This window comes from Podarcis pityusensis (assembly GCF_964106645.2).
Source record: "Podarcis pityusensis genome assembly, chromosome: 15".
Taxonomy (NCBI): Eukaryota; Metazoa; Chordata; class Lepidosauria; order Squamata; family Lacertidae; genus Podarcis; species Podarcis pityusensis.
In genome coordinates this window covers 13,450,622-13,470,736 of record NC_138040.1, presented here as the reverse complement: position 1 = coordinate 13,470,736, position 20,115 = coordinate 13,450,622, and the positions used below count along the sequence as shown (strand labels likewise).

General features: G+C 51.6%; 1 protein-coding gene across 1 annotated transcript in view; it reads right to left on the bottom strand.

Moving 5' to 3' along the window:
• Positions 1–7,073: 7,073 nt before the first annotated feature.
• Positions 7,074–20,115, bottom strand: part of LOC308464040 (putative methyltransferase) — a 43,088-nt gene continuing 30,046 nt past the window's right edge. The window contains exons 4-9 of the mRNA XM_080983138.1: positions 13,535–13,576; positions 12,175–12,335; positions 10,580–10,793; positions 9,075–9,175; positions 8,506–8,643; positions 7,074–7,341 (exon numbers count right to left, since the gene is read on the bottom strand). Coding sequence (XP_080839264.1) covers positions 7,251–7,341; positions 8,506–8,643; positions 9,075–9,175; positions 10,580–10,793; positions 12,175–12,335; positions 13,535–13,576 — 747 coding nt within the window. The 3' untranslated portion in view covers positions 7,074–7,250. The remainder of the gene's footprint in view (positions 7,342–8,505; positions 8,644–9,074; positions 9,176–10,579; positions 10,794–12,174; positions 12,336–13,534; positions 13,577–20,115) is intronic.

Genomic DNA, 20,115 nt, shown 5'->3' with positions numbered 1-20,115 from the left:
AGCTTTTCAAAAAGGATCAACGCTGCCACCCTCCTAACTCAGATTTCCTTGACCTTCCTTGTGGGGTGCAACAAACCAGGACACCTGCTTTGGTTGGCTCTGCTGCTAGCAGCAGGGTGGTGGCATTAGGAAGACTCGAGCTCTCAAGGAGAGAGCCAGACGAGATGGCCTGGTGGAGCAACCGGCTGGAAGCGTGACTGACAAAAGTGAAAAAGAGAGAGGCTGATTTACACGGTTCTGCTGAGCGCAGCCTCTTTCATCTGCTCCCCCTGTTGCTTGGAGACCTCCTTATCACCAATTGCACATCCTCTCTCACTTCTTATGGACCAGAGTGATTGATGGCTGGGGAAGACAGACGCCTCGGGCATATGTTTCAACCTACATCTATGCCACTGGTTTGGTGAGATTGCCTGCTATGGCTGGCATCACTGAACCCCCTTCCCTGCTGGTCCATACACAGGGGCTGAGATAGCGGCAGTTCCCAGATCGCCAGCTGGAATCATAAAGACTTGCAAAGCAAAATGCTTTTTACTGAGTCAGAACATTGGTCCTCCTTGCACTCCAGGTTTCCAGAAAGGAGAACAATCCCTATCTGGGATTATAAACTGCTTCGAGGTTTGTCCCCCCCCCCCCCCCCAAAGCAGTGTTTAAATTTTATGAAATAAAAATAATTATATAATTTTTATTTATTTTCAATTTGATATTATAAATTCACATCATCATTATCCACTTTACCGCCTTGGGTCTTTAGAGCCTATCCCTATCGACTTCCTTCCCTCCCGCCTCATGGCTTTCAAAATTAAGCTTTATATCATTGCATTTTGTACATTTTCCAGTTCTAATTACCCTCATTACAAAATGGCCCAAAATTTAAATAAATATAAAAAGATAGAACATTTCTAATTACAAGTCTTCAGACAACCCTGCTAGTGATATTAACTGCTTCCAACAATCTTTCAGATACAGCGGTACCTCAGGTTAAGTACTTAATTCGTTCCGGAGGTCCGTTCTTAACCTGAAACTGTTCTTAACCTGAAGCACCACTTTAACTAATGGGGCCTCCTGCTGCTGCTGCGCCGCTGGAGCATGATTTCTGTTCTCATCCTGAAGCAAAGTTCTTAATCCGAGGTACTATTTCTAGGTTAGCGGAGTCTGTAACCCGAAGCATATGTAACCTGAAGCGTATGTAACCCGAGGTTACGTATCATATAAATTTACTCCAGTCCTTTTGGAATACTTGATTATGCTGGTTTCGGATTTTTCCTGTCAGCTTCGCCAGTTCTGCAAAGTCCGCCATCTTCATCCACTACTCTTCTTTTGTTGGCCCAGGATTTTTTATTTACCTTGTCAATCAACATGGGTGACGTCTATGATCCCCCTTCAGATGTGCCGGGCATCAGTTCCCATCCCCCAGCCAGGATGCCCAATGGCCAGGGATGATGGGAGTTGTAGTCCAGGAAATATCTGAAGCTCCACTGGTTGACCACTCTTGGCTGATGTGAACATAAGAAGAACCTGCTGGATCAGAACCATGTCCCATCTAGTCCAGCATCCTGTTCTTGTAGTGGCCAACCAGGTGCCCTCATGGGAAACCCGCAAGCAGAAACCAAACGCAAGAGCATTCCCTCCATACTGCGGCTTCCAGCTACTGGTATTGAGAAGCATTTCTGGCTCTGAATGTGGAGGTACAGCATAGCCATTGTGGCTAGTAGCCACTGACATGGACATAGTAGCCAGGATTTTTGTTAGGGGGCAGGCCTTTTGTTGGGGCGGGGCAGAACCTCAATTAGCTATGTATTTGTATTGATGGGAGGGGCAGCTGATGTGATTTGTCACCTGAAATATACTCAGAGTCGAGAGTGGATTTCATGCTCTTTATTCAGCTCATAGTGGTGAGGAGGAATCGAAGTTCCCCCACAATATCTGCTTTATATACATTATTTACACAATGGGCTGCACGTGATTGGCTAATTCCGGGATTCTCCTGATTCTCCAATCAGGTTGTGGACTCACTTCTAGCTGGAGCTGGATTGGGTGGCTCCTGCGGACCAAGCATACTGCTGCATTGTTCTAGGACCAATCAGACTGCTGCATTTTGGATCCTATTCAACTCAGTACATAACATCACCCTATTAGTTTTATCATATTTTAATGCTGTTGAGAAATTAGGCTTGCACTGTGTGGGGGGGGGTAGGTTTCTAAATCTTGCTGCGTGTACAAAGCAATAGAGGGCTAAGTCAGGGGTGGAACTTTACAGTCACTGAGTAAGCCTGGGAAAGAGACAAGTACTACTACTAAAGTGACTTTGAGAGTACGGGAACAGAGATAACTATGAGTAAAGACATAGCAACGCCGTCCATAGTGTCATATCTATTCTTGCGTTGGGCGTTTGGTATTTAGGTTTTAAGCTGGATTGGATTTTTAAGGTTTCGTACGAATGCAAGATCAAAATGACAAACACAACAAAACACGATCAAGTTTATGAATCACTGAGCGAAATCACTGGACAGAACCAATTCAGAGCTGACTGTTCTGGCTAGAGCACTGTGTTCCATCCATCGCCCTTCACGCCGGCATCGGAATCATGGCTTCACTTGTGCCTCTACCGCCGTTTGCGCCAGCCTCTGAATCGTGGGACTCCTACCTCGCTCGGTTCGACTGCTACCTCCAAGCCAACGAGCTGACATCAGTATCAAATGAATGGAAGCGGGGCCTATTCCTCAGCCTCTGTGGGCCTGAGGTGTTTGAGACGGCCCGAGCATTGGTTGCGCCTGAAGCAGTCCAGGCAACACCATGGGACACGATCCAAGAGAAGCTCCGCAACCACTACGCGCCAAAGCCGTCCAAGATTGCTACCCGCCATGCGTTTTACCACCGGAACCAGGCAGAGGGGGAGTCAATCAGCAACTACACCACCGCCCTCAGACAGGCTGCAATGCACTGCGAGTTCCGAGACTTAGACGATGCCCTGATGGATCGAATCGTCTGCGGGGTCCGGGACATCCATCTGCAACGGCGTCTCCTCGCCAAGCCAGACCTCACGCTACAGAAAGCCATTGAGGAGGCTGTGGCCTCAGAAGCTGCTGAACGCTCCACCCAGGAGATCCGCAAGTCCAGCAGCCTGCGTCTTGCTAGGAAGCCAGTTCCAGTGCATCACGAAGAGGCCGGCAGTGATGAGGCATCCTCCAGTGAAGACGATGACGTGCACCAGACAAAGCGGGAGCGCAGGAAGTTCCAACAGAAGTCCAAGGGCCAACCGGAATGTGCCGGCTGCGGAGGCAACCATTCCCGTGCCAAGTGTCGATTCAGAGACGCCATCTGTAGGAAGTGTTGCAGAAGGGGCCACATCGCTAAGGTCTGCCGATCGGCTCCATCTGACACCCCCCCTTCACCGACTCGCAAGTCCAAGTCTTCACTCCAGTCTGCCAAGGAAAGCTGTTTCGCTCTCACCAACTGCCGCTGCCCGTCTGGAACCACAATTGGCCAAACCGACTCGCCTACGCGACGCAAGCTGAACGTCACGGTGCTCATTGAAGGAGCTCCGTGTGACATGGAGATCGACATGGAGGTCTGCCCTGTCCATCGTGTCTTGGAGCACCATCAAAAGACTGGTACCCAGAGTGTCCAAAAGGCAACTCGACTCTCACCGCGTACACCTGAGAGACTACCAGGGAAATGACATTCCCGTGGTAGGCATTGGCCAGTTCCGGATCGCCTTCAAGGATTTTTCGGGCCTGCTCCGGTTGGTGGTGGTCGAAGGTCAGCGGCCAAGCCTCCTAGGGCTAGACTAGTTTGATGCCCTCGGCCTGGAAGTCACCGGCATCAACTGCATCTCTAACGCAAAGACTGAGGGTCTGGTCAAAGACTTTGCCGAGGTTTTTGACGGCACTTTGGGGCAATATACAGGTACGCCCATCTCCTTTAGCCTTGATCCACAAGTCGCCCCCATCAAGCTAAAGCCACGCCGGGTTCCCTTTGCTCTCGAGGCTAAGGTGGACGAACAACTGGACAAGCTGATCGCCCAAGGAGTTTTGGAGCCGGTTGACCACGCCAAGTGGGAAACCCCCATCGTCACGCCTGTCAAGCCAGACGGGTCAGTGAGAATCTGCGCTGACTACAACTGCACGATCAACAAGGCACTTCAGCAGCACGCTTATCCGGTTCCTGTTGTCCAACACCTGCTGCATTCCCTGGGTGAGGGTAAGGTCTTCGCTAAGCTGGACCTTGCCCAAGCCTATCAACAACTGCCCGTCGATGATGCCACTGCTGAAGCCCAGACGATCGTCACCTACCGAGGGGCATTCCGTTGCCGCCGGTTGCAGTTCGGGGTGAGTGTGGCTCCTGGCATCTTCCAAAGCCTTACGGAGCATCTCCTGCAAGGGCTTCTGGGCGTGGTACCATATTTTGATGATGTCTTGGTGTCCGCAGACTCACACCAGCAGCTGTTCGAGCGCCTCTGTGCTGTGCTGACCAGATTCCAAGAGGCCGGGCTCAAGGTAAAGAGGGAGAAGTGCCAGATCGCCGTTCCACAGGTAGAGTTCCTGGGCTATCTTATCGACGCCTCCGGCCTTCACCCGACCACATCCAAGAGCCACGCTATCCAGCAGGCCCCCATCCCAAAGAACAAGACGGAGTTGCAGGCATTCCTGGGGCTGCTGAACTTACTTACAGATGGCGAGGCTCCACCTACACCTCCCTCGCAAACTGCCAGCGTGGAGCCGAACCAAGCTGCTTCAGAGGGTCTGCCAGACTTACCACAGGCTCAGACCACTCCACTTGCGGAGGCTCCACAGCAGCAGATCCAGGGGATTTGGTTTCAACGCCACCTAGGGTCGCACCACAGCCTCAGCAAGAATTGTGTGGCCCCCCGGATTTGGCTACCAGTCCCCGGCGGTCTGGCAGAGTTTCCAAGCGCCCAACGTATTTAAAGGACTATGTTGTTGGACATGTATCACTGTTGGTCTAAGTATGGGAAATGTAACCGATATGCTTTTGTGCCTAATTGAACCATTACGTGTAGTGCTGTATATAAGGAAACCATTACGATTGTAACTAACGCCTTATCTCGGTGGGGAGGGGTGTTGTGTATTGAAGTTCTCACCCTGGCCACCAGGAGTATTGTGTATGTAGTTTTCACTCAGGTCCACGTCAGTTATTTTAGGCGGGAAACCCTGGGTTGTTGTTGCTACATTGTTGACAGCTGGCTGCCTATAAAAGGAGGCCGGCTGAGCTGTTTGCAGTTCAGTTCTGTCCAGCTTACAAATAAAGAGCTGCTTTGGAAGAATCGCTGTGTCGTCTGCTATGTCTACCCACTATTCAACAGAAACATAACAGTAGTAGAGAGGTTGCATTTTCCAAATAGAGAGCAGATAACGTAGACAAATAAAAGCAGCAAGAGAAATTCAAGATTCCTGATTCGGCCCCAGACACACTGATCAGATGTTTGGAAGCTGTGGCTGGATGGTTACGTGGGAGCCGGTTGAAGTTAAATCCTTCGAAGACAGAGGTCCTTTGGCTGGGAAGGGACGATATGGGATTGGGGGGGGCAACTTCCATCTCTTGCGGGGGTGCAATTAGTGCCAGCACCGTCCGTTAAGAGTTTGGGTGTAATCTTCGACACCTCCCTTTCCATGGAGGCGCAGATTGCAGCTACAACAAAGGCAGCATTTTTTCATCTCCTCCAAGCTAAGCAGTTGGCTCCTTACCTCTCTCGCCCTGACCTAGCCACTGTGATCCACGCGACGGTCACCTCCAGACTGGATTATTGTAACTCGCTCTACGTGGGGCTGCCCTTGAGACTGACCCAGAAACTCCAGCGGGTGCAGAATGCCGCGGCGAGACTCTGTACGGGGTCCTCGCTGCGAGATCACATTCACCCGGTGCTATACCAGCTGCACTGGCTCCTGGTGGGGTACAGGATCAGGTTTAAGGTGCTGGTTTTAACCTTTAAAGCCCTATACGGCCTAAGACCCTCGTACCTACGGGACCACCTCTCCTGGTATGTCCCACAGAGGAACTTACGGTCTTCAAATAAAAACATCTTGAAGGTCCCAGGCCACAGAGAGGTTAGGCTGGCCTCAACTAGAGCCAGGGCTTTTTTGGCTGTGGCTCCAATATGGTGGAACGCTCTGTCACAAGAAACTAGGGCCCTGCGGGACTTGACATCTTTCCACAGGGCCTGCAAGACGGAGCTGTTCTGCCAGGCCTTTGGTCGGGGTTCAGTCTGACTCCCTCTCCCCTTTCATAAGAACTTGCATGAAAGTGGCCTCCCAATTTTTCTCACAGGCCCATATAAGTTCAGCACAAACAGTTGGGCCTGGTGAGCATTTAAGGTCCCCAACCCTAATCTGCGGGTTGCCATCCGATTGGATTTTATTCTGATCCTGATCTGATTTGAGGATGTATTTTAATTGATTGTCTGATTTTATTTTAATGTATTATACATTTTATGTTAGCCGCTCTGAGCCCGGCTTCGGCTGGGGAGGGCGGGATATAAATAAAATTTATTATTATTGTTATTATTATTATTATGGATTTTAATTTTTTTTAATTGTCTTATGGTCATGGTTTTAAGCTGATTTCATTTTATGTGAGTGTAATGGTTCTAGGGGTTGCTCGTGCGTGAATCGGTGCCACACCTGGCTGGGTTGCCTAAGTGAACCCTTTCTGTCCAGACAGCCACTCACCCGTGGCTGTCTCAATCGCTGGCAGAATCCGTCAGTGGGCGTTTCTTGAACTTCTTCCAGCAAAGAAGCTCTTTGATGCCTAGTCTCCGCCTACTCTCCCTGCACAGAAGCCTTCTGCACAGGGAGGGTGTGGGCAGCGGAGGACCCGTGCTCTCCCTGCTGGTCCCCGGCGAGGAGTCATGGAGCCACCTCGCCGATTCCCCCATCTGCCCCCCTTCTCCACTGGTGCTACGCTGATTTCCTTCCCCAGAAGATGTGCTGCTTCTCTCCCTCCCGAGACGCTCTCCGGAATCCCTCTGGAGCCCTCCCTCTCCCCCTGGCTCTGATGGCAGTTCCCTGACAGTGAGTTATATAGGCCATAAACAAACAACAAATAAAAGCAATGAATTCACTATTCAACTCAGTTCTGTTTTATTATGATACCAAATGAAAAGATTCTTAACAATGCACATGATTCTACATGTGAGGAGCAGGTAAAATATGATACCGACCTCCAGTTTCAGAGGAAGCCACCCAGTGACCTACGCATGCGCCCTGCCCTGTGCATTTAGACTGACATTCCCCTCAGGAGCTCTTGCAGCCCAAGATGCAAATGTGCTTCGTGCGCAACTCCAGCTGGGTATCCCGAGAAGAAACGCCCATTGTCTCCAGAAAACTAGGGGAAGGAAAGCAAGAGAGCAGAAACCAGGGTTCAGTTCCGGGATTCATTGAAATGAAAACAATTACTGGACGAAACACCTCGAAATGTCCAGAGCTAGCACCGCTCCATCTTTTCACGGTTCAAACAAGTTCTTCTTTTGACGGCAGCCAGGCGCATAATGGCGAGATACTTAGAAGAATTTGGGAGGCTGCCTCTTTGACAAACTGGTACAATAAAATGCGGCAAACAGAAGGTGTGGGGAAATGGGACTGAGGACATAAAGCTGGCATAAGGTTTGAAGCATGTCTTATGCAGATTAAATGAATAGCTGGCATCTGGCAACACTCCTGACCTCGCCACTCATGTGCGTTAGCGGAGATTCTTGCAGTGCAGGGGGTTGGACTAGATGGCCCTTAGGGGTCCCTTTTTAAAATATATTTTTAAAATTTTTAAATAATTTTTAAAATAATTTCCTTTTTAAAATAATTTTTAATTTGATTTTTAAAAAGTATAAACATGTAACAAAAAAAAATCCAAATATTGAGATTACTCTGAATCTCCTGACTTCCCCCACCCATCCCTTCCATGGGTCCTACTGATATTTACAACTGCATATCAATACTAATCCAAATTTTTATCCTTCTAAATTATCCATACTTACTGTTACTTTACAATTGTGATTAAAATCCTGCTAATGTTTTAACTTGCTTACAGTAGTCTCGTAGATAAATTATAAAGTTTCCCCATTCTTTCTTAAAGTTCTTGTCTTCTTGATTTCTGAGCTTCCCAGTTAATTTTGCCATCAACTTGGTTTGCCATTCTTTTCTGGTCATGGTTATCTCTTCCTTCCATCCCTGGGCTAATTTTTTGACGGGGTGTGTGGTTCCCATCCAACTTTACAATTCTGTTACTATACATGGGAATTTTTTGAATTAAAAATTACAACGTGCATATTGGAGCTGAATTTTAATTGCAGGAAAACATATGGAAATCCAAGCCCTTCTGCTTTGCTAGCATCTCGTACTGAGAACAGTTACTGGTAAATTCTACTGCATGCCATCTATGAAAAGACATGCAATATCACAGGCTAAAGACTTCAATGCGACTCTCCTAGCGGACTCAACCATGGTTCCTTGGCCCTTCCACATCTGGCTTACTCCAGCAAACAGATTTTGTCACCTTCGCTCTGTGTTTTGGAGAAGTGATTTCGCCTCCTCAGGCTGGGCTTCCAGATAAAGTCGGTACTGCGAGAGTGACTGGATATATCCTATTACGTCAGCAACGCTCAGGGGAATTTTATCGAAAATATCCATCATCCTGGAAAGAAGCAGAAAGCTTTAGGAGAAGTTTGGGGCTGAGTTGAGAGTACGGAAATCTTTTGACTACGGAAGTGGTGTCAATCATATGTATGTTTGCTCAGGAGAGTGTGGCTGTTCAACTTAGTGACTTTGACAGCATTGTTCCGGACTTCCCAATTTGCATTTGTTTAGTTACAAAAATATTTGTACGTTGCTGTGTCATAAAAATATATCAAAGCCGTTTACAGCAAGAAAACCATACAACTTACAAATTCAGTAAGTTGGGGAAAAAAGAAGACGTTAAAAACAGGTATCATTTAACAACTGTGGATGCATTCTTAATAGTTTGCATAAGCTTGGTGGAACAGAAATGTTTTTAGCAGGAGATTGAAGAGATTGGCATTGCTGGGTCCATGCACCGCACTGTACAAAAGGGCCTGATTTACTCACCTCTGCTTCTCTTGAAAGGGCAAAGAATCAAAGATTTCTTGGTAATCATTCTCAAGTGATTTGAGCTTTTTATTTCTAAAGGTGAAAAGCTGGTCTACCACCTGGAAAAGAGAGAGAGAGAGAGAGAGAAAGGGGGTGGGTGGGAAGCCACAGTCATTTTTTTTATGCTTGCAAAATCTCACTGTTCAAAGCATGCTGCATAAAAGAGGATGCTGAGCTGTTAAAGGTGCAGAAATCCGGAGTAGAAAAATGATCAACATGCAGATGCTCCCTATATGGAAGACTAAAAGCACTGAAGGAAATGTGTGAGGTGTGGCAGCCTATAGAATAATGTAGCGTGGTACCTCAGGTTACATACGCTTTAGGTTACAGACTCCACTAACCCAGAAATAGTGCTTCAGGTTAAGAACTTTGCTTCAGGATGAGAACAGAAATCGTGCAGCGGCGGCACGGCGGCAGCAGTAGGCTCCATTAGCTAAAGTGGTGCTTCAGGTTAAGAACAGTTTCAGGTTAAGAACGGACCTCCGGAACGAATTAAGTACTTAACCCGAGGTACCACTGTATTTCAAGACTGTCACCCAGTATGTGCCCATTTGATGGCTGGGATCTGCGAAACTGGCCCTTTCACAAGTGTCACGTAACATTCATTCAGCACTTACAAGAAATCAATCTTTTATTGTGGCAGCACTTTGGAACTGCCTGCCCATTGACATACCTGGCTAAAAACTTTTTCATTCCCGCATGCCTACCTAGGTTTTAGTAGCTATAAGTGTTTGAAATGGTCAGTTTTATTTATTTCATGTAACACGTTTTTAATGTTTTTTAAATTGGTATTTCAAATTATAGTCAGACCTCGGTTCCTGAATGCCTCCGTTTTGGAACGTTTTGGCACCCAAACACCGAAAACCCGGAAGTAACTGGTTTGGTTTTCGAACGATTTTCAGAAGCCGAAGATGCTACCCGGCTTCTGTTTTGAGTTTCCCTATTGTACTGAGGCTTCCGCTTTGTATTCGGTTGTTGAATGTTTCAGAAGTCGAATGGTCTTCTGGAACGGATTATGGTCGGCAGCCGAGGTTTGACTGTAATATTTTAGACTGCCTTGTAAACCGCTTGGAGGTCTTTTTATGTGGTGTGTGTGTGTATATATATGGACTATTTTAATTACTGAGCGGGGGTTGGTAAAAGTGTTGAAAGTCATGGTGCTTTGTAGAAACTGGCTTTATAAATATTGCTGTAATAAACGACTGGGCCCTGAAATGATATTCTTTTCCATAGTGCCAGTGTTTTGCAGGAGGGATTAAAATGCATCCAGGACTTCTAGGTTTGCTCAATTAACCTAGATTGAAGGACTCTTCTGTCCTTCTACAGGAAAGACACTTAAAAACAACAACAACCCCACAGACATTTGGGGCTAGAAAACTGGCAGGGATGCCCCTGAAATTTGTGGCCTGAGGGCAGACCTCAGGTCCAAGGTCTGGGCAGACAGGCCTGTGCGATGGACTGACCTCTCTGAAGATCTCGGTTAACTCGTCTGTACAATCTTTGTAACACAACTGCATGTCCCAGTTGTAGGAGCTGAAGACCACACAGCCTGACGGCTTGAGAACTCGGTCCACTTCCCTCAGAAAGCGAGGCCCGTCAAACCAGTGGACGGCCGCAAACGCCGTGACCAGGTCCACAGAGCCATCTTCGAAAGGGAGGTCTTCGGCAGGGCACACCCTGTGGGAGGAGATGGCAAGGTGATTGTTCGAAGGCTGCTGGATCAGGCCCAAGGCCCATCTGGCTAAGCATCCTGTTCTCACAGTAGCCAGCAAGATGCCCCATTGGGAAACCCGCAAACAAAACCTGGGTGCAAGACCAGCGGCAGAGGAAGCCGCTCGGGCGCCTGGGGCAGTGCGCCCAGTGGGTGAGCCACCCATAGGGGCAGGGCGCACCGCGGGGCCTCCAGAGTCTGCCTGCCTTCTCCCACTCAGCCGCCCTACAGCCACAGTGTCACTCCCAGTAGACATGCATAGCTCGGGCGCACTGCAGGCCCGGCGGTGGGTGCCGCCCAGCATTTTGTCACTCCCCTCAGTGGTGACACCTGGGGCGGACCGCACCCACCGCACCCCCCTTTCTTGGCCCCTGTGCAAGACTCCTCTCCCCTCAGTGGTTTCCAACAACTGGAATTCACTAGCATTGCTGGCTCCAGCTGTGGAGGCAGAGCACAGCCATCGTTATACCACCCAACATTTCTCCGATGAAAATAGGGATGTCCTATTCCATAATCAGTGTCTTTTTTATACCCAAGCCATCTGACTAGGTCGCTCCAGCCACTCTGGGCGGCTTCCAACATATATAAAAACATAACAAAACGCTACACATTAAAAAACCCCCGAAAACCTTCCCTGTGCTTCAGGTGTCTTCTAAGGTTGTATGGTTGCATAACTCCATACCCTCGAATGAAAATTTGGACGTCCTAAGGAAAAGTGAGACATTCTGGGGCTGCTTTTGTAAATCTGTAACAAATGATGGCTCCTAGAATCCTCTGGGGGAAGCCATGACTATTTAAAGTGGTATGATAGCGCTTTAAATATACTTTCATATTTTAATACTTATTATCTAATTTGTGGAGTAATTGGAAGTGCCTCTGTGCACAAACATCAGAACATAAGGAAAGCCTGCTGGATCCAGCCTAGGGCCCGTCTAGTCCAGCATCCTGTTCTCACAATGGCCTACCAGATACCTGGGGGAAGCCCACGAGCAGGATTTGAGCAAAATGGCTTCCCTCCTGCAGCTTCCGGTAGTCAGAAAAACTGGCCTTCACTCTGCCCACCTTGTAGGTCCAGCAGAGGCATCGTGGCTACTAGCCACTGATAGGCCTCTTCCTTAATTTCTCTAGTCTTCGTTTAAAGCCTTCCAAGTTGGTGGCCATCCCTGCCTCATGTGGAAGGGAGTTCCATAGTTTAAACATGCGCTGCATGAAGCTGTGTTTTCTTTCGTTGGTCCTGAATATTCCAACATTCAGCTTCAAGAGTTCTAGTGTGATGAGAGAGGGAGAAAAGCCTCTTCCTGCCTGCTTTTTCTCGGCTATCCACGTGCGAGGTCAGCTCCTACTTACAGATAAGAGACATTTGGTGGTTGTGGCGCTCTCCTGGCCTCCTCGATCTGAGCTTCACTGATGTCTGTCCCGACCACCTTCTCAAAATGTTTTGCCAGCATCTGAGTGCTTTGGCCCGAGCCACAACCCACGTCGATTGCCAGCTGCCTAGGGCTCACTCTCTGAGAAAAGATAGTGACACATCTCAGAAAAAACCAAGAATAAGCTCCAAATACCTGCACCTCCCCACCTCAGAAGGAGGATGGGGAATCCCCAACATGGAAGTTACATACGCTTCAGGTTACAGACTCTGCTAACCCAGAAATAGTGCTTCAGGTTAAGAACTTTGCTTCAGGATAAGAACAGAAATCGGGCTCCGGCAGCGCAGCGGCAGCAGGAGGCCCCATTAGCTAAAGTGATGCTTCAGGTTAAGAACAGTTTCAGGTTAAGAACGGACCTCCGGAACGAATTAAGTTCTTAACCCGAGGTACCACTGTACCCATCTAGGTCCGATACATGAGCAGTTTTCACTCGAACACAGTGAAACCAGCCGTGAATTAACACAAAATGTCATGGGCTGCTTGGACGCAGAAAAATGGCGGGAGGAACTAGCTGGGGAAAAGCCAACTCCATTTTCTTCTTATATCACTGCCACCCCCTTGTTACTACCTAGGCACACTACCAAGGGGTCTAAGACCTTTTGCTAGATTTCTAATGTTTGCTTATTTTGAATATGTGTTTACCCTTAGCCTTATGCCTGCTAGAAGTTTTCACAGAAAAGGAATAATGAAAGATTGGTTTTTTACAAGAAATGAAAGAGACAGAATATTTACTTCGGGCAGCAAAGTGACACTGTAGAATCGTGGAGTTGGAAAGGACCAGAGGCGCAACAGGGCCTTGTTTTAGGCTGCTCAGCCTCCTCGTCTAGCAGCTGACGCAGGAGGTAGCGCTGCCTCTGCTGCCGCTTTTCCTCACAACCTCCATCCAGCCCCCAGAGCTTCAACTCCAGATATTTTGGTCTGGATTGGAGAGAGAGGAGGAGAGCTGGAGGGGAAAGCAGGCATTCAGAGGTTTTTTAGAGGGTGCACCCCACTTTGCACAACCCCCACATAAGGGGCGGGAAGTTTTGCAGTGCCTGTATTGTTATATACCAATGTTAGGTTATGGAAAGGGTCTTCTAGAGGAATCATTTACCATGCTAATTTTTTCCTCAAGTATTAAGAAGGCCAGGAAGCCTTCCAGGACATCTTCAGGATAAAGATTAGTATCAGACTCAAGAAAGTTCATAATGGAGCTCTCCTTTTATATAAAATTATGCCAACTGTACGAATGCAATGATCTACGCGTCCAAGTTCAGACACACACACTATTATGTTCTTACCTTTTCTTCCAGGTACGAGAAGATCACGCCCTGTAGATTCTCCTGCGGGGAAAACCTGTATTTTCGATAAATAGCAGCGTGAGCCCTCTCCTCAAACAGACGAGTGGCCATGGTTTCACGGAGCACAGCCTGCAACTACTTGCAAGTTCAGAATGACACACACTACTACGTTCTTACCTTTTATTCCAGGTACTAGAAGACCACGCCCTCTAAGTTCTCCTGCGGGGGAAACCTGTACAGTATTTTTGATCAATAGCAGCGTGAGCCCTCTCCTCAATAAGAGGAGGGGCCATTTCATGGAGCACATCTTGCAACTTCTTGCAAGTTCAGACTGACACACACTATTGTGTTCTTATCTTTTCTTCCAGGTACGAGAAGATCACACCCTGTAGGTTCTCCTGTGGGGATAACCTGTATTTTTGATCAATAGCAGCGTGAGCCCTCTCCTCAATCAGAGGAGTGGCCATGGTTTCATGGAGCACATCTTGCAACTTCGTGCAAGTTCAGACTGACACATTCTATTATCTTCTTAGCTTTTTGTGCTGGTCCCGGGGGTAAGGTACCTTGGGTGTAGCAGAGTCCACACGAAGAGGGGCAAGGTCCGAGGCAGAGAGCCGGGCGGGGAACAGGAACGCTGGAACAGGAGGCTGTGCAGGGAACAGGAGTACCGGATAGTCAGGAACAGGAAGCCGAGCAGGGAACAGGAGTACCGGATAGTCAGGAACAGGAGGCCGAGCAGGGATCAGGAACACAGGAAGGTCCGAAGCCAACAACGACGTTGCTCCCGCAACCTGGGGCCGGGCTGACTGGGCTTTTATCCTCTTCTAAGGCCAGGGGCGGTCCCGGTCCCCAGGAGCCCCGCCTCCTCTGGCCTTAAGGCGAGCACTCCTCCTGGGGGCAACCAGTTCCCTTCGCCTCTCTGCCCTAAGCCTCTGCAGATCAGGAGAGGCCGAAGGGTTACTGGGCCCTGGAGGAGGCTCACCTGTGGCCACTGAGTCATCAAGCCCCTCTGGGGCCAGAAGGGCTTCACCTGGGGCCAGCTCCTGATGCACTGCCACAGGTGCAGGCTCTTCAGCATCTAGGCCTTGCCCCAGTTCAGCCGGCCCTGGAGGCGGGGACTCCTGTGCAGGCTGGGATTCCTCTGTTTCATCCTCCGAATCGGAATCCCAGGCCATCACACCATCCCCCCTCCCAGGCCCCCCCCTCAACCGAGGGTCCGGACCCGGCTTGCCGGGGTACGTCGCATGGAACTCTCGGAGGCAGGCAGGTGCGTGGACATTGACCGCTGGTTCCCAGGAACGGTCCTCCGGTCCGTACCCCTTCCAGTCAATGAGATACTGCAGCTTTCCCCTGCGGTATCGGGAGTCCAGGATGCGTTCCACCTCGTACTCAGGCTCTCCCCGAACCAACACTGGCTGCGGTCGGGGACGGTTCGGGTGGAACTCGTCGGGTGGGGCCACCGGACTCAAAAGGGACCTGTGGAAGACCGGGTGAACCTTCAGGGTTGCGGGTAACCGGAGACGGAATGCCACAGGAGAGATTTGGTCTACGATAGGGAACGGGCCGGTGAAGCGGGCGTCCAACTTCCGCGAAGGTCGAGAGGGGTGGAGGTGGCGAGTGGAGAGCCAAACCAGGTCACCGACGCGAAGTTCCGGCCCCACCTGGCGGTGGCGGTCGGCCTGGGCTTTGTACGCTTCCTTGGCCTGGTGCAGTTGCTCCACCAAAAGCTGTTGCTGGGACTGGAGCTCTCGAAGCCACTCCGTCACCGCCGGGACCGCGGATGCCGGCAGCACCTCTGGAAACAGCCGTGGATGATAACCATAACTGGCCTGGAACGGGGTCTGCTGGGTGGACGCATTCACCGCGTTATTGTAGGCGAACTCCGCCAATGCCAGGTGGTCGACCCAGTCATCCTGCTGGTAGCTGCAGTAACACCGGAGGTACTGCTCCAGCACCGCGTTCGCCCGTTCCGTCTGGCCATCGGTCTGTGGGTGGTAGGCTGACGAGAGGCAGACCTCCGTCCCGAGGGTCTGGTGTAGTGCTCGCCAGAACCGGGATGTGAACTGAACGCCCCGGTCGGACACCACGCGCTCAGGTAGGCCATGCAGGCGGAAGACATGCTGAAGGTACAGCTGAGCAGTTTCCTTGGCTGTGGGTACAGATGGACAGGGAGCGCAGTGCACCATCTTGGTGAAATGGTCGGAGAAAACCAGAAGGCAGGTACAGCCACGAGACGAGGGTAAGTCCACTACAAAGTCCAACGAAACCGTGTGCCAAGGGCGCGGTGGAACTGGCAATGGCTGAAGTAGGCCGGGGGGTCGCCCGGTAGGTCCCTTGGCGCGCCGGCAGACATCACAACCAGCAACGTAGCGAGCCACGTCAGCCTTCAGGCGGGGCCACCAAAACTCTCGACTGACCAGATGGGTGGTCCGATACCGTCCAAAGTGCCCCGCTGCTGGGGCATCATGGGCCATCCGGAGAACCTCCAGCCGTAGTGGCCCTGGCGGGATGTACAGACGACCGTGGTGCAGCAGAAGGCCCTGATGCAGGACCAGCCCCGGATACTGTGGGCTGGACCCTTCAGCCAGCTCCCGGAGTCGTTCCTGGGCCCAAGCGTCGACCCGCTGCTGTTCCCGCACCCGAACCTGCAGTGGCTGCGCCTCCTGGGTGGCCAGGAATGCAGCCGGAGGTAGGATCGTGGTGGGTTCTGCTTGCTGTACCGTGTCTGTGTTGTCTTCAGGTTTCCGGGACAGGGCATCCGCCTTCTGATTCTGAGAGCTAGGGATGTAGCGGATCCGGAACTGGAACCGGGAAAAGAACAACGCCCACCGGATCTGTCTTTGGTTCAGCTTGCGGGTGGTCTGGAGGTACTCCAGGTTCCGGTGGTCGGTTCTCACCTCCACCGGATGTCGTGCCCCCTCAAGATGGTGGCGCCAGACCTCAAAGGCTACCTTGATGGCCAGTAGTTCCCGCTCCCACACAGTATAGTTACGCTCCGCTGGTAGGAGCTGGCGAGAATAGAAGGCACAGGGTAAGAGTGGCGCTTCAGGACCAATCTGTTGAGACAAGACGGCACCGAGAGCCGTACTGGAAGCGTCGGTCTCCACCACAAAGGGTCGAGAGGGGTCAGGATGTTGTAAGATTGGTGCCCTCTGGAAACAGGCCTTCAACCCCTGAAACGCCTCCTCTGCCTCCTTGTCCCAGGAAAACGGCGTCTTTGGGCGCAGTAGCCGGGTCAACGGGGTGGTGCGATGAGCATAATCAGCGATGAAGGTCCGGTAGTAATTGGCGAACCCCAGGAAACGCTGCAGGTCCTTGCGGTTCCGGGGTGCCGCCCATTCTTGAACCGCTGTCACCTTCCCCGGGTCCATTTGCACCCCATCTGGAGAGAGCCGGTGACCAAGGAAGTCCACAGTCCGCTGATGGAACTCGCACTTGCTGAGCTTTGCGTACAAACGGTGCTCACGCAAGCGCTGCAGCACGGTCCGGACATGTCCCTCATGGCAAGCCGGGTCACGGGAGTAAATCAGTATGTCATCCAAATACACCACCACGTACTTGTCTAACAAGTCCTGAAACACGTGGTTGATGTAGCGTTGAAACACAGCAGGCGCGTTGCACAAACCGAAAGGCATAACCAAATATTCGAACTGCCCGTACCGGGTCCCAAACGCTGTCTTCCACTCATCCCCGGCTCGGATCCGAATCAAGTTGTAGGCCCCCCGGAGGTCCAGCTTGGTGAACACCTGTGCCCCTTGCACCCGCTCCAGCAGCTCCGAGATAAGGGGCAAGGGGTACCGGTCTGGGACGGTAATTTTGTTCAGGGCTCGGTAATCATGGCAAGGGCGGAGTTCCCCACATTTCTTCTTAACGAAAAGCACTGGTGCCGCGGTAGGCGAGGTGGAAGGCCTAATGAACCCACGCTCCAGGTTCTTGCGCAAGAAGTCCTGCAAAGCCTCGCGCTCTGGCTCTGTTAGGGAATATAAGCGACTCACTGGTAAAGGCGCTCCGGGTTGGAGGTCTATGCCGCAGTCAAAAGGCCGATGTGGCGGCAGCTGGTCTGCCCCCCGTTCCTCGAACACGTCCTGGTAGTCCTGGTACACGGCTGGGAGCGTGGGTGCTGCCTCCTCTGAGGGCGCGGCCGCCAGCGTTCCGGATTGAGCATGGGAACATGGGTCTGGGAAGTGCACGGTCCGTTTGACCCAGTCAATCTGAACGTTGTGGGCTTCCAGCCAGTCCATCCCGAGCACCAGGGGGAAGCGGGGCATAGAGGCAATGTCCAAAGTTCGCAACTCCCGGTGCTGCTGGAGACACAGGACCAGGGGCTGGGTCTCCTGAGTAACGGCACCTGAACGCAGAAGTCGTCCGTCAATCGCTTCCACCTGGACCGGTACTGGCTTGTTCCGAAGTGGCACCTGATGATGGGCGGCAAAAGCAGCGTCCATATAGGAGCGGGTTGCCCCTGAATCTACCAAAGCATGGGTGAGGATCCAGGGCCCACCTGGAGGGTATAAACGTACCGAAACCATAAGATGTTGCAAGTCCATTGGTGCGGGCCCATTCTGTACGGTTTGGGACCCCCGGTAGCTAGGGCCATCAGCTACTGGGGTTGGCGGTTTCCCTGCGGCTGGCGTTTCTCAGGGCAGGACAGAGCGAAGTGTCCACTTCCGCCACAGTAAAGACAGAGATTTCCCTCCCGACGCCGCGCCTTCTCTGCGGGGGAAAGGCGTGGCCGCACTGCCCCGAGCTGCATAGGCTCCTCCGTTAAATCAGTTGTGACCGTGGGGCTGCTGGAAAAAGCTGGTGCCGTGAACTGGAAGTGTCGGCGACCCCGGGCCTGACGACGATCCTCCAACCGGTCGTCTATTTGTAGACTCCGTTGAATGAGAGTGTCCAGCGTGGTGGGGCGTTCCATTGTGGCCAACTGGTCCAGTACCTCGTCCGAAAGCCCTTCGAGATACTGGTCCCGCAGTGCCGAGTCATTCCAGGTCAAGTCCTGTGCCAACAGCCGAAACTCCGTGGTATATGTGGCCACCGTGGACTTGCCCTGTTTCAAACGCCGAATCGCCCGGTTGGCTTGACTCTCTTTCTGGGGGTTGCCGAACGCGGCCTCCAAACGATTGCAAAACCCCGTATAGTCTGCCAGCAAGGGGGAGTCTTGCCTGAGTAGCGGCAACGCCCACTTGGCCGCCTGGTCCTTTAACAAACTAATCAAAAAGTGCACCTTGGTGCGGTCGTCAGGAAAGTTCCGGGCTCGCCCCTGAATATACAGCTTGGCCTGGGCCAGGAACATGGGAAAGCTGGCCGGGGCTCCATCAAATTTCTCAGGCAAAGCCACTGGGTACTTGCCCGGAGCCGGGGCGTCGGCCCCAGGAGCCGGTAGGGCTTCCAAGCGTTGCTGAAGTGCCACAACCGCGTCGCTGAGCTGCTGCACGGTGTGAGTCAAGGCCTGGTTCTCCTGGGCCAAAGCCACCAGTGCAGCCGCCTGTTCAGCCATGGCCTCTGGCTCTTCCCGAACGCACCCCTACGAAGGGGAAGTGCGGGTGTGGCGGGAGCAAACTGTGCTGGTCCCGGGGGTAAGGTACCTTGGGTGTAGCAGAGTCCACACGAAGAGGGGCAAGGTCCGAGGCAGAGAGCCGGGCGGGGAACAGGAACGCTGGAACAGGAGGCTGTGCAGGGAACAGGAGTACCGGATAGTCAGGAACAGGAAGCCGAGCAGGGAACAGGAGTACCGGATAGTCAGGAACAGGAGGCCGAGCAGGGATCAGGAACACAGGAAGGTCCGAAGCCAACAACGACGTTGCTCCCGCAACCTGGGGCCGGGCTGACTGGGCTTTTATCCTCTTCTAAGGCCAGGGGCGGTCCCGGTCCCCAGGAGCCCCGCCTCCTCTGGCCTTAAGGCGAGCACTCCTCCTGGGGGCAACCAGTTCCCTTCGCCTCTCTGCCCTAAGCCTCTGCAGATCAGGAGAGGCCGAAGGGTTACTGGGCCCTGGAGGAGGCTCACCTGTGGCCACTGAGTCATCAAGCCCCTCTGGGGCCAGAAGGGCTTCACCTGGGGCCAGCTCCTGATGCACTGCCACAGGTGCAGGCTCTTCAGCATCTAGGCCTTGCCCCAGTTCAGCCGGCCCTGGAGGCGGGGACTCCTGTGCAGGCTGGGATTCCTCTGTTTCATCCTCCGAATCGGAATCCCAGGCCATCACACTTTTCTTCCAGGTACGAGAAGATCACGCCCTGTAGGTTCTCCTGCGGGGAAAACCTGTCTTTTTGATAAATAGCAGCGTGAGCCCTGTCCTCAAACAGACGAGTGGCCATGGTGTCATGGAGCACAGCTTGCAACTTCTGCACGTTCCTAGGGACACTGGTCTGCCTCTGTGTGTTTTTAAATGTTTTAACAGTGAGGTAATTTATTGTAGCGCTTTTAAATGTAATCAGGCAATCAGATAAGGCATTATCAGATAACCTGGGTGTTATGTGTTGATGTTCTCACCCTGGCCACCAGGGGTATTGTGCATATAGTTTTCACTCAGGTCCACATAAGTTAATTTAGGTGGAAAATCGTGGGGTTTTGTTGTTACAATGTT